The 13908-nt window shown below is 41.7% G+C and overlaps 1 protein-coding gene across 2 annotated transcripts in view; it reads left to right on the top strand.

Annotated features, from left to right (window-relative positions):
• The window catches only part of TBK1 (TANK binding kinase 1), a 51138-nt gene extending 43206 nt beyond the window's left edge, over positions 1-7932 (top strand). For both annotated transcript variants that reach the window (XM_087723495.1, XM_087723494.1), the window contains exons 17-21: positions 3736-3837; positions 3945-4041; positions 4326-4432; positions 5314-5385; positions 7504-7932. In XM_087723495.1, coding sequence (XP_087579621.1) covers positions 3736-3837; positions 3945-4041; positions 4326-4432; positions 5314-5385; positions 7504-7555 — 430 coding nt within the window. In that variant the 3' untranslated portion in view covers positions 7556-7932. The remainder of the gene's footprint in view (positions 1-3735; positions 3838-3944; positions 4042-4325; positions 4433-5313; positions 5386-7503) is intronic.
• The last annotated feature ends 5976 nt before the right edge of the window (positions 7933-13908 follow it).

The following is a 13908-nucleotide window of genomic DNA, read 5'->3' as shown; positions in this document are numbered from 1 at the left end:
CGGAGTACCTCTCCCTCCCTTTCCTCATTTGTGTTCCATCTAAGATCTGCGCAAATTTTAATCTCTCCACATTTTATGAATGAGGTGTGTATGGTGTGACTGTTGATGGGTGTGCCCACTTTTTAATTCCTATTATTATTGTAACCTTTTGTGTTTTTTAAACTGTTAGTGGGGAGTGATTTGTTGTGTGACTGTGTATGTCTGAGTAGGCTGGGACCTCAACCAGGTACCTCCTGCACTGAGTGCTCTGCAGAAGTGTCAGGGGGGCCTGGGCTTAACCCCAGCCTCAGGATGCCTGATTCGAAGGGCCTGCCAGAGAACGCGGGGGCTATGAGGGTGGGTGGAGGGACCATGGACACGGGAGTGGGCCGGAGCATTACGGTCTTCACAGGGAGGGGCAGATATGGCGGGGACTTTAGGGCTAGCCATTACCGGGGAAGGAGGGTTCCCTACGTCACAGAGATCCCTCCTTCCGGCCCTTCTAGTCCCACTCCAAGGCCAGATGGCGTGAGTAATCAGGACCCTGGTCTCAGGCTGTTGTCGCTAAATGCCAGGTCTGTGGTTCACAAGGCTCCTCTCGTCCGGGACCTAATTTTAGACGAGAGGGCAGACCTGCCATGTATTACTGAAACCTGCTGGGCCCGGAGGGAGGAGTCCCCCTCACTGAGATATACCCAGAGGATTTTCAGGTGCTTCATCAGCCGCGACCCCAGGGAAGGGGTGGGGGGGGGTGGCTATTGTTATCCGAGAGTCTCTAGCTCCTCGTAGGATACCTGCTCCGGAGCTTGTCGGGTGTGAGTCCTTGCTGGTGAAGTTGGACCTCAAGGGTCAAGTGGGCTTGTTGTTAACATACCTGCCTCCCAACAGCATTGCAACAGCCCTCCCCTCGCTCCTCGAGTCAGTAGCCAAGCTGGCAATTGAGTTCCCCAGGCTTATGGTGCTGGGGGACTTTAATTTGCCTTCGCTCGGCGAGCACTCTGATGGAGCGCAGGAGTTCATGGCTTCCATGACAGCCATGGGCTTGACCCAAGTAATCCGAGGCCCGACTCACTCGGCAGGTCACACGCTTGACCTCGTATTCCTCTCGGAGCAGTGGAGTTGTGATCTTGGTTTGAGGGGTAGTGAGATCTTGCCCCTGTCATGGTCGGACCACTACCTACTGAGGCTTGACTTTCGGAGACCAACCCCCCACTGTAGGGAGGAGGAACCGATTAGGTGGTTCCACCCCAAGCGCCTTATTGACCCTTTGGGCTTTCAGATGGCGCTTGGGGTTGTTCCTGATACTCTTGCCCGCAGTCCGGCGGAGACCCTGGTTGCTGCTTGGAACTCAGCAGCATCAGAGGCTCTCAACCGGATTGCGCCTTTACGGCCGATCCAAGGCAGTGGATCCAGGAGGGCTCCTTGGTTTACTGAGGAACTCCGGGAGATGAAGCACCAAAAGAGACGCCTAGAGCACCACTGGAGATCCAGTAAGTCCAAGTCAGACTGAGCACTAGTAAAATCCTGCATCAGAGCCTACCTCCGGGCAATCCGGATGTCAAAAAGAACTCACATTGCTGCTCTGATAGCTTTCGCTGAGTCACGCCCAGCCGCCTTGTTTAGGATAACCCGTTCCCTCCTGAATAGAAGGGATATGAGCGATCCTTTGCAGGGTAGAGCTGAGGAATACGTCCAATTCCTCGTGGATAAAGTTGCTCGGCTCCGGACGGACCTGGACTCCAATTGCGCAGAGCCAGCCGAGGCACCAGGGGAGAATCTGGAACAACATCTCTGGATTGACTTTCAACTTGTTACTCCTGAGGAAGTGGACAAGGCCATAGGAGCTGTGAGTGCCTCCACTTGTGCGCTGGACCCGTGTCCCTCCTGGCTGGTTGCGAACAGCAGGGAGGTGACACGGGGCTGGATCCAGGCAATAGTTATCGCCTCCCTTCGGGAGGGGTTCTTTCCCCCCGCATTAAAGGCGGCAGTGGTGAGACCCCTCCTGAAGAAACCATCTTTGGATCCAGCCATCTTAAACAACTATCGTCCAGTCTCCAACTTCCCCTTTGTGGGGAAGGTTGTTGAGAAAGTGGTGGCCTCTCAGCTCCGGCGGTCCTTGGATGAAACCGATTATCTAGACCCTTTTCAGTCTGGATTCAGGCCTGGCTACAGCATGGAAACTGCTTTGGTCGCACTGACCGATGATCTCTGGAGAGCCAGGGACGGGGGTCATGCCTCTGTCCTAGTGCTCCTTGACCTCTCAGCGGCCTTCTATACCATCGACCATGGTATCCTTCTGTGACGATTATGCGAGGTGGGGGTGGGAGGCACCGTCCTTCGGTGGTTCTCCTCTTACCTCTCGCATAGGTCGCAGTCAGTGTTGGTTGGAGGGCAGAAATCGATCCCTAGGCCCCTGAAGTATGGGGTGCCGCAGGGTTCGGTCCTGTCCCCCCTCCTGTTTAACATCTACATGAAGCCGCTGGGTGAGATCATTCGACGGCACGGGATAAAATACCAGTATGCGGACGATACACAGTTGTATCTGTCCGCCCCGTGCCAACTCAGTGAAGCAGTTGATGTGATATGGCAGTGCCTGGAGGCTGTTAGGGTCTGGATGGAGGTTAACACGCTTGCACTCAATCCGGACAAGACCGAGTGGCTGGTGTGTTTCCCTCCCAACAATTGGCCAAGTATTCCATCTCTCAGGCTGGGGGGTCAAACTGTACGCCCCTCAGACAGGGTTCGCAATTTGGGAATCCTCCTGGATCCACAGCTGACTTTAGAACACCATTTGTCGGCTGTGACCAGGGGGGCATTTGCCCAGGTTTGCCTGGTGCACCAATTGCATCCCTACCTGAACCTCGCATCAGTCACCTTGTGACCTCAAGACTGGACTACTGCAATGCGCTCTACATGGGGCAGCCCTTGAAGAGCATTCAGAGTCTTCAGCTGGTCCAGAATGCAGCTGCGCGAGCGATTGTGGGTGCACCCTGGTACACCCACGTCACACCTATCCTCCGCGAGCTGCACTGGCTGCCTATTGGTCTTTGGATACGCTTCAAGGTGCTAGTCGTCACTTATAAAGTCCTTCATGGTATTGGACCTGGGTACTTGAGAGACCGCCTGCTGCCAATTACCTCCAATAGACCCATTAGATCCCACAGATTAGGCCTCCTCCGAATTCCATCTACTGGCCAATGCCGTTTCGCTACTACCCGGAGGAGGGCCTTCTCTGTGGCTACTCCGGCCCTCTGGAACGAACTCCCCGTGGAGATTCGGACTATCACCACCCATCAGGCTTTCCACAAAGCCCTTAAAACCTGGCTGTTCCGACAGGCCCGGGGCTGATGAGTTCCCCGCCCCCGCTCGAATTGTGTGGTTGTTGACTGTTTTTAAATTGTTGTAGTTGTTTGTCCGTTGTCTTTTCTCCATGTTTGTATTCCCCCCACCCTTACTTTGGTTTGTGAGCCGCCCTGAGTCCCTCTGGGAATAGGGCGGCATAGAAATGCAATAAATCAAATCAAATCAAAGTAATTTATAGCCAATCCATTATAATGAGTCCATTCAAAATAAAGCAGTGCATTAATTTGAATTATCATGGCAAGAACATACTAAAATGTTACTTGACCACATTGACCTAATGTATTCTCTATATACATGAAGGTGAATTGCTGTGCCTGTTCTATAGGTTTTTAAACTCTCAAATAAATTGGGAAAATTGGTACCTTATTCTGATTTCTTTTCTGGGTATTACAGGCAAAAACTATGTTTGCATGCCACAAAAGCTATGACTCTGTTCAAGGATGAATGTGTCAACAAATATGAAACCTTCTTAGACAAGGCAGAGGATTGGATGAGGTAAGTTCCTTTTTTTGAATAACATTTAATATTACTGTACTGTATTATAGCATCACGTATTAACAAAAGCCATACAATAATTTCATATAAAATATATTTCTTTCCAGAAAGATGCTTCTTCTAAGGAAACAGTTACTAGCTCTTAGAAAACTATGCTTTGATATTGAAGAAGAAGTGTCCAAATACCAGGACTATATAAATGAGGTGATGTTCTTAATTATTCTAAATACCCAATCATTACTACACTGCATTTCCATAATGCAGTCGGGGAATGAGCAATTTGCTTGGAGACTCCAGTAACATGAATGGGATCAATACTTGTTTTAATAGGCTATGTAAAACAATGTTAATATTCAGTGATAAGTATTCAGTGATATCACCAGAGTGGAATTCTTTTGTATCCTTAAAATCCAGTGATTATTAGTGGGAAATAAATATTTGTAATGCGGTGGTTTTGTCATTTACATGGATTTATGCATTCATTGCAGTTAGATGAAATATTGCCCCATAAGATGTTTGCTGCTTCCAGTGGGATCAAACATACATTTAATCCAGTTTATCCAAGTTCAAACACCTTGGTGGAAATGACTCTTGGGTAAGAATTTTTATTTGAACAAATAAAACTTTTATATGCTTTCTTCATAATTATAATTATGCTAAAACTTAAACTTGTCAGTTTCAGATGTTCTGTTTCGGAAAAGTCTGTTCTCTAAGTTAACTTGTGAGCTGTTACTACCTGACTTGCAACCAGTTACCTGAGGCATTAGTTTTTTCTACTCACCCAATCCAGTCTGGCAGGAATATCTGCTGGTGCGGATTAGGAGGTGCATCTTTTTTGCCATGGAAAATTCTCCCTTCAGAGATTAGGATAGTTTCTCTTCCATAAGGCCTGGAAGACCAGGTTACATTCTTGCCATGGGGCCCAAGTGTGTTAAGGGCCTTCTTTCCAAGTTGTATTAACATCTATGGTTATAATTTTTTCTCAGCTGCTATATATATTTATTTTTTTGTATTGTGTTTGTATTTGGTTTTAACTGATGATTCATTGCCAAGAGTCACTCTGATTTGAGATAGGTGGTAATAGAAATAAACAAACAAATAAATATTATAGTTGCCAAATTAATTTGCACTGCAGAAAGAGAGGTTGGACTGACTTTAGATATCTGGGAGGAGGGAGGGAGGTTGCCCAGCAATTGATAGAGAATTGCATGTACCTTCTCTGTTCTCGGCTGTCATCTTGCAGGAGAACAAAATTATTAAATAGTTATCTATCATATCTATTTTAATAATAACATTCAGATGAATGAGGATAATGGTTCAAATTTTACAGTTTTTTTTTAAAATCACCATTGTACATGGGCATTTTTTTTTGTATCTACTTTTCCTAAAACACTTCTACAATGTTCAGTGAATAATACCAGAAACATTTCTTAATTATTTTAACATGGTTCTATTTATTAATGTATCTGTTTATAGTATGAAGAAACTGAAAGAAGAAATGGAAGGTGTTGTTAAAGAACTAGCTGAAAATAATCATCTTTTAGAAAGGTCAGTTATCATACTATGCTATAACATATATCCAGAGAATTGTGAAGTTAGATTTCAAGGGAATTATCTGGATGGAATGCAAAACCACAAGGAGAGAGAGTTGAATGAAAAATAAGACTGCTGGAAAAGACTTAGAGATATTTGGAGTTTCCCCACATGCTTGGATAAATGTATGTTAGAACATAATAGGAGTATTTCTGCAAAACTATTCAGAGTAGTTTTCTTCTACAAGTAGCTCAAGAGATATGCAAAGAAACAGCAGGTTAAATAGATGTAGCTCCAGGACAGGCAACCACAGGTTTCCTCAAATAACAGTTCTATGTCTGTTATCTACAGTGGTACCTTAGTACTCATCGTTAATTGTTTTGGGGAGGTACAATAAGTACTAAACAAATCACGTGACTTACCACCTGACCTTTTGTTTTGGCCCGGAAAGACTTTCTGTCCCTTTTCCTATGTCAGCAACCTTCCCAGCATGGTCAACTTCCTATCTGCTCTTTGTGGCCGTCTCCTGCTTCCTTTTGCAGCAACCTTCCTTGCATGGATCCCACAGACTAGGCCTCCTCCGAATTCCATCAGCCGCCCAGTGTCGACTGGCGACTACCCGGAGGAGGGCCTTCTCTGTGGCTGCTCCGACCCTGTGGAACGAACTCCCCGTGGAGATTCGTACCCTCACCACCCTCCAGGCCTTCCACATAGCCCTTAAAACCTGGCTGTTCCGACAGGCCTGGGGCTAAAGACTTGCAGCCCCACTTCGAATGGTATGATTGGTGTGTTTTTTTTTAACTGTGTGTGGTCTTTATATTTTGTAACTTTGTTTGTTTTTCCCCTCCCTTGAATTGTGAGCCGCCCTGAGTCCCTTTCAGGGAAAAGGGCGGCATACAAATAAAGTAAATTCAAATTCAAATGGCTGACTTCCTGTCCATTCTCCACGGCTGTCCCACTCTTCCTATTGTAGTACACCAAATACCAAACAAACAAGTACCAAGACAACAGTACCGAGACAAAATGTGTTGCAGACCAAATTCGACAGTACTCGACGAAGCAGTCGAGTACTGAGGTACCACTGTATAACTATTGCTGTGTCAGCTATGTCTTACCAGGCTTGTAATCCAAAATATCTGAAAAAAATTAGATTGTCTACAAATTCTACAGCTCATTTGGTACCAGCAGTTTTTTGGTGGGGCTGGGGGGAGGAGGCCGAATCCATGTTAGGTTATTCATGGAAGAAAAACAGTTTGTAAATCATGTGTCAGATTTCATAGACATGTCCAGGTAGCTTTCTTGACACTGGTTTGTCACTGTCTTGACACTGCCACCTTCTAATATATATATATTTACTTTACTATAGCCCTGGGATTCTTTGTCTCTTATTTAAATATTAATCAAACTTTGCTCTACTTAACCTTTGAGCCAGGGAAGATGCTTCCATCTACCGTGTTTCCCCAAAAATAAAACTGGGTCTTATTTCAAAATAAGCACTACGGCTTATTTTGGGATGAATGTTTTTTTTTTCCAATGCTTGGGAGGCCCATTTCTGCTTGCTCTCAGTGGAGCAGGAGGCTGTGCAGTGTGTTGATACTGCTGCTGTGAGGCAGGGAAATGGAGCTGCCCAATGCTTCCCACACCGGCTTATCTCAGGTTCCCCACAGCCAGGCCAACCAGGCCCCAACACCTGCCTCACCTTCTGGCAGTAGCTCCAACAGCCCCATCCAGCAGGACCCCGCATGGCTGCTAGCCCACATTTCTGATTGCTCATGGCCACAATGGAGCAGGCCTTCTTCATAGGCATGGTTTCTTGAAGTGTTAACAGTCATGGGCATTCTGCTTACAGCAGAACGGGGATTTATGGGAGTCATCAGATAACTTTTCCCAATATTGTTCATATGTAAACAGAATGTTTAGATTCTTCAAAGCAAGAAAGAAGATAATCCATCAAATATCCACATCCTTTACCCTCTTAAAGAACATTATTTCTTTCAAAGCTTTGCATCACTTTAGGTATCACTTTGTTTATAACCTTGCAGTTACATCTCTAAATTAGTCTAAAAGCTAAGTTATGTAATATTTAGCATAGTGTTATCTATTGGTAATAACTGAATTGTGTTTTTTATTTAGGTTTGGTGCTTTGACAATGGATGGTGGCCCACGAAATGTAGATTGTATGTAGCTATATATTTACCATTATAGCTTTATTGACTTTGCACAGCAAGAACATTTATATGCAAAAAGAATATTCTCTTTTTGCATTTCCCTCAGTATTTAACAGAAATATGTAAATATGTATATACTGTAAATATGTAGACTTTAATTTTTGGTAATGTTAAAAGTAGTTTTAACATTTTCCATAACATCAAGATTTTTCCCTATATAAATATGTGTAGCAGCATATTGTGGTGATTCTGAGTACACTGACATAATTTTCAAAGTTCTTACTTCATTTTTGTAAGTGTTACCGGAAAAATTGTGGCCTTTTGAACTATCATGTTCTTTAAAAAATGATGAAAGTTTCCTTTGAATAATCTCAATAAAATCTTAATATGATAATCTAGAATTTCCCATTTTATTGTGAATATACATTTGTCAGAAATATTTGACAGAAATATTTTTGGATTTTTAAATCATTCCCATTCTAGATGTGTTGATATTTAATTAAAATTGTAATTTTTCTAATTGGCACTTAGAGCTAAATTCCGCCTTCATTTGCTAAATTGCTAATTTGCTAAATCGCAAGTGAATTGCAAACTTGAAACCTTTTAAAATTATTTTCTTTAAAACAACACTATTTCAAATTCAGTGAATCATGATAATTTTTATTGTTAAAAAGGTTGTATGTGGTTTTAAATATAATTTTAAATCCTAGCCCTAACATTATAATATGCAGATTCATAATAAACAACTTTGGTACAGAGAATATATTGATTCCGATCATTCAAACATTCTAATAAAATATTAGAAAATTGTTTCCTTTTTTATTATAGTCATACAGGTAAACTTATAATGACAATTGAGCATAGAATTTTAGTTATAAGTTATTGCAGTCATAGGTCTAACAACCAGATTCAATTTTTATGTCTTTATGATGATTGTTAAATGAAACACTGCGATCATTAAGTAAGTGGTGCAGTTGTTAAGTGAATGATTTGGTTGTAAATCTAAATCCAATTTATCAAAAACCATCACAAAACTTATTCATGTGACTGCAGGATGCTGAAACTGGTTGTCAATGCTCCTGATCATGTGACTAAGAGTGGTGGGGCAGTTATAACTTCAAGGACAGATTACAAGTAACTGTTTTCAAGTTCATTATAATTTAACAGTTGTTAAGCAACTGGTTGTAAGTCAAGAACTACCTGTATTAAGATTTCATCAGCTTAAATAAAACAGAAGTTACAGAAGTTTGCATAAATATGTTTCATGCAGATGCCCCACATACAGAGTTGGATTCAGATGGATGGTTATACATGCTTAGATCCCTACAATACTGGAGGTCTTTTAAGTCTTATAGTAGTTGAATCTGAATAGGTCTGACTCAAACCCACAAAAATGTTCAAAGTTTCACTTCTGGTGATTAATTCTTGCAGGCCAACCAAAGCAAGGTAATGACATCCTGTTGATTTCAGTAATAGCTTGTTTTCCTGTTTGTCAGATATCCAAGGCTGGTGTATCAATCTGTTCCGAGTCACTCCTGGAACAGACTAGCTAATTTGACACTATTTCAGAATTAGGTAGCTTGAAGCTTTGTGCACATTGTGTTTCTTTCAGTGGAGCTTATATAAAAAGCAAAACAAAACACCTAATTTCTATATCGATGGGCACTTGGCATTTTAAAGTTAAATAATACAGGAAAATTATTTCCCTATTGTTTTTGCAACTTCCGCATGGTCTCCTAGTTTCTAACCTTATGCCTTAACATGATTGAACAGAAGAAAAAATATGTTTAAACATTCAGTGAAATTATGACTCTTACCTTTGTGTTGCAGCTAAATATAGAGTGAATCATTTTTCAGCACTGCAGTATCTCTCCTTTCTCCAAAGTTATGGTATGCAATTCTATTTCAGGGGAACAAAGTGGAGATTTAGGAAAGATGCAGAGAACTGTGCTAGCAAAATCTATTTAATTACTATGCTATATCTGCTGCCATAAACTTTTAACCACCAGATTGCATGGGATTTGGTTAAGTAATGATGTCACTGCAGAAAATGTGAAATCTCAGTTTGCTTAGGTCTACTGATAAATATGCTCAGAAATGCCTAATTTAAATACTCCAACATTCACTATCTAAAATTTAGTAGGGAAAGAGCATCTCCCTTATTTTAGACAATTCATGTGTAAAAACAGTTATAATGCTTATACTGCAACTGGGAGCTGCCTATGTACCGTGTTTCCCCGAAAATACGATATGTCCTCATAATACAGCCATGCCACATTTTTCTGGTGGGCAAGAATATAAGCCCCCCACATATAAGCCCCCTGGACAACCCCCCACCTCCAGCCAGGCAGAGCTCCACTCTCCAACCTAGCAGTATCCCAAAGGTGCCAAGCCGCGGGAACCTGGGGGGACGCAAAGGTGATCACATTGCTTGGGGCCTTCAGGATACCGCTAGGTTGGTGAGCAGCGCTGTGCCCGACTGCAAAGAGGGTTTGCCGGGTGGCTGCTCATGAACATGGTCACTTCATGGCTGTTGTGCTGCACTGCTGCGACAGCGCAACACAGCCATTCGTCCATGAGGCTGTGCCTGGCTCTTTGGGAGCCCGCTCGCAAGAGAGCAGCTGCCCAGCAACCCCAAAACAATAAACCCCCCATAATAAAGCCCAAGCGATATTTTGTAGGTAAAAAGAAAATAAGACCTTGTTGTATTTTTGGGGAAACACAGTACAATATATGTAAAATTTCAGCCTGCAGAAACTTAAAAGTAGATGTCCCTCTGCACCTATTTTGTAATTCAATTACTATCCTGTGGGTTAAAAACTGCCCTATTCAATAGTCTAATACAAAAATAATCCATGTTAAGTAGCAGAGTGTTGGGTATTAAGTAAGCAACAACCCGACACATTTAAATGGCATACATTTTGGTCTTTCTGCCCTGCTTGAGTGCTTGCATGACCAAGGATGTGCTGCCACCAATCCTGCCACCAGGCAAGAAAAACTGAAGGATACTGTGAACAGGCTCTGGAGCCAGTTCATAGTGAAGGTCCACACAAGAGGCATTGTGGGCTATCCCAAGAGCTCCTGAAGTGGCTCAGTCTATATACAGCATGGTGGGAACTCTGCTGGAGAAAATGCTTCCCGTTCAGCTCAGCAGGATCCCAAGTTCCACAGATGAAAGCAAGTGAGGAGCGCCCAAGATGAAAATGCTACAGCTCCAGGAGGACTTAGGACATCCTTAGAAGGAGCTGCAATCACTGCTATCTTTGCAGCTTGGTTGTTGATGACAAACAGCACTATACTCAGGTTCGGACCATTTTGGAATCCCAGTAAGTGCACTGGCCCCAGCTGAGGTAATATCTTTTGGGAAGGACTACAGAATGCTATAATTTCTGTTGCCACTACACCTGCTGGGCGAGCTACTGCTGCATGGCGAAATTAGGCTACCCACACTGATCTTCTCTACAGACAACTCCTGCTTTCATCCGCTTGGTCCATACCTGCCTTTCCGTGCTGTTCAGAGGGTGTTGCACCTATATGGATATGAACAATGCTCCCCTAATTCTATGATACTCTCTTGTCATAATCTGTGAAGAAGGATGGCTGACAATCAACCTGTACTAGAGTCTTCTACCTGTCCATTCAGATATTTATTTTCTGATTATGGCCTATATAAATATGCATATGTAATTGTAAATACTCTGTCTATTTAAAACAAAGTATATTTTTGTATCTAAAACCAAGAATAATTTTAGTTTCAGAGGCTCTAAAAATTTAATGAACAGATTAATTAATATTAATTGCCTAGATAGGCCCATATGAAGCATTTCTTAGTATTTCTTTAACCAGGAGGCAAATTTTCATGGTGTCAAACAGTAGCATTTCCTGCCTCCACCCCATCCCCCAGCTACTATTTTAGGCTAGCAGATGATGCTTACTATATTCTATGAGTCAATCCATTTTATTTACCACCAACATTTTCAAAGTGACTTATTTCCATGCAAACATTGTTAGTATTTGTTAAATTGTACGTGGGAATTTTTCCGTTCTGGGTAAATGGCCTGACACACTTCAGAATATTCCAACAATGGGAACTCTGTAATGCTGTAGAAGATTTTGTGGCTTTCCCTTTCTATTCCACACATCTACTAACCATCCCTAGTTGGGCTGCATAGATATCTGGAATTAATGCTTATATTTGCTATGGAGTGATGTTTTGAACATAGATTTCATACGCTGAAAGGGAGGGGAGATAAGTCCTTTTTCTCTTCTTTATTCTTGATAATTTTTATATAATGCAGAGATGAGATAATTCATTTAGAAAACATAGTGTATATTCTCCCTTTCCATACACACAAGCCTACAAAAAGAAGGTGTTAAGACTTTCAGAATCTGCTTTCAAAAATTCAAAAGGTAGTCTTTACTTATACAGATTTATTATTATTATTTTGAACATCAGAATTCATGATATATATAAAACCTGTTCCAGATCGTCACCACTGTCTGCTCCTGGCAAGCAAAGCAGTGGGTGTTTGGGTAGAAAAAAGAACCAGTGAAACATGGTAAAGAATAAGCTTATTAAATGAAAGTAAACATGAGCTGAAAGAGATATAAAGATAGCAAGATTTTAAAGTTAGAGAATTTTGTGTAATATTTGGTTGCAAGAATAAGAAAACATTGGTGGAGAGCAAGCTTATTGTATGAAAATAAACAAGAGCTAAAGATAGCAATACTATAAAGTTGTGGAATTGGCCGTAATACTTGGTTTCAAAAATAAGAAGCAATAAAAGATTTTGCTAGAAAATAGGATAATTGTAGTATGATTACAAGTAATAATAAACAAAAGCATTTGGATTAGAAATATTGTAAGAAAGGCTCATGCCAAGAGACCTAACTATAAAGACGGTGCAAGCAATATGGCTCACAATTTCACTGTCTACATTTATGGATAAAGGAGAATGGAAAGGTGTGGCTCCTTCTAAACCTCATGCATGTGGTGATGATGATGATGACATCCATTCAGTTAAGCCCACTCTCTCTCCACATCTTCTGATCTTGCACTACTTCTTTGAGCTTTTCTATGCTCTGTTGGTGTCAATTTTGATAGTGTCCAGCACCATGTTCTTTGACACCTTAGTTTCCTTTTACTGCTAACCCTTCCAAACATAATTGCTTTCTCCAGTGAATTCCCTACATGACATGACTAAAGTCAGTGATATGAAGTTTTGTGATTTTGCCTTCCAGTGTCTGGTGTTATACGCTCCAGTACTTACTTGTTAATCACCTTTACTGTCTAAGAAATACATAGGCGCCTTCTCCAGCACCACATCTCAAACAAGTTGATTTTCTGTCTTGCTTTCTTAAGATCCAACCAACTTTCATAATCATAGGTACCTACGGATAATATAATATAGCAAACTATTTGTTGCCAGGCTGTCCTTGCTTTTCCATATTCTGCAAGCAACCTAACAAATAATGCTTGAGGAATATTGACCCAGTATAGGCAGTCCTCAACTTATGACCACAATTCAGCCCAAAATTTCTGTTGCTAAGTAAATTAGTAACAGTTGTTAAGTGAATCTGGCTTCCCCATTGACTTTGTCAGAAAGTTGCAAAAGGAGATCACATGACTCCAGGACACTGAAACCGTCATAAATATGAGTCAGTTGTCAAGCATCCAAATGTAAATCAGGTGACCATGAGGATGCTGCAGTAGTCATAAGTGTGAAAAATGGTCATAAGTTTTCTTTTTCAGTGCCGTTGTAACTTTGAATGGTCACGAACTGAACTGTTGTAAGTCAAGGATGACTTACAATAATTAAGACATTTTGTGAAATGCAGTTATTTCAGTTGTAAACTTTATCATGGATTCCCTGGAGGGAAGAATTTTATTTAATGAACACCCTTCCTTTTGTCTGGGGATTCCTTATAACTTGTCATTAAAGACCAGAGACACTTTCTTGAACCAAACAGCATCTTATTTGTCCTTTTAATCTATAGTCTTATTTCCTTGCTCTCGGTTGTATTCTGTTTGGAATGAAACCATTGGCTGCAGCCATCTCACCATGGCCAGCTGGATTGGACCATCTTGACACAGCCAACTCGCTGCAGCACAGCTTCTTACCATGACCAAATTGCCATAGGATAATTTGTCACTGAAAATTCCATGTGTGATAATGCAACACAATAAATGTTATCTGCCACTGTTTCTTTGACATAATTTCCATTTTTGTGAATGGAAATAATGTCAAAGAAACAGTGGAGGATAATCTTTATCACACGGAGTTATTCCACGTGGAATCTTCTATGGCGAGTTGTCCCGCAATAGGTTTACCATGGTGAGATGACCATGGCAAGCTGTCCTGGACCCTCT

The sequence above is a fragment of the Thamnophis sirtalis genome, unplaced genomic scaffold (genome assembly GCF_051295495.1).
Source record: "Thamnophis sirtalis isolate CommonGarterSnake01/CBP01778 unplaced genomic scaffold, rThaSir2_p1.2 scaffold_9, whole genome shotgun sequence".
NCBI classification, from domain to species: Eukaryota; Metazoa; Chordata; class Lepidosauria; order Squamata; family Natricidae; genus Thamnophis; species Thamnophis sirtalis.
Note: the sequence above shows the minus strand (reverse complement) of the source record. Positions and strands in the feature narration are given on the sequence as shown.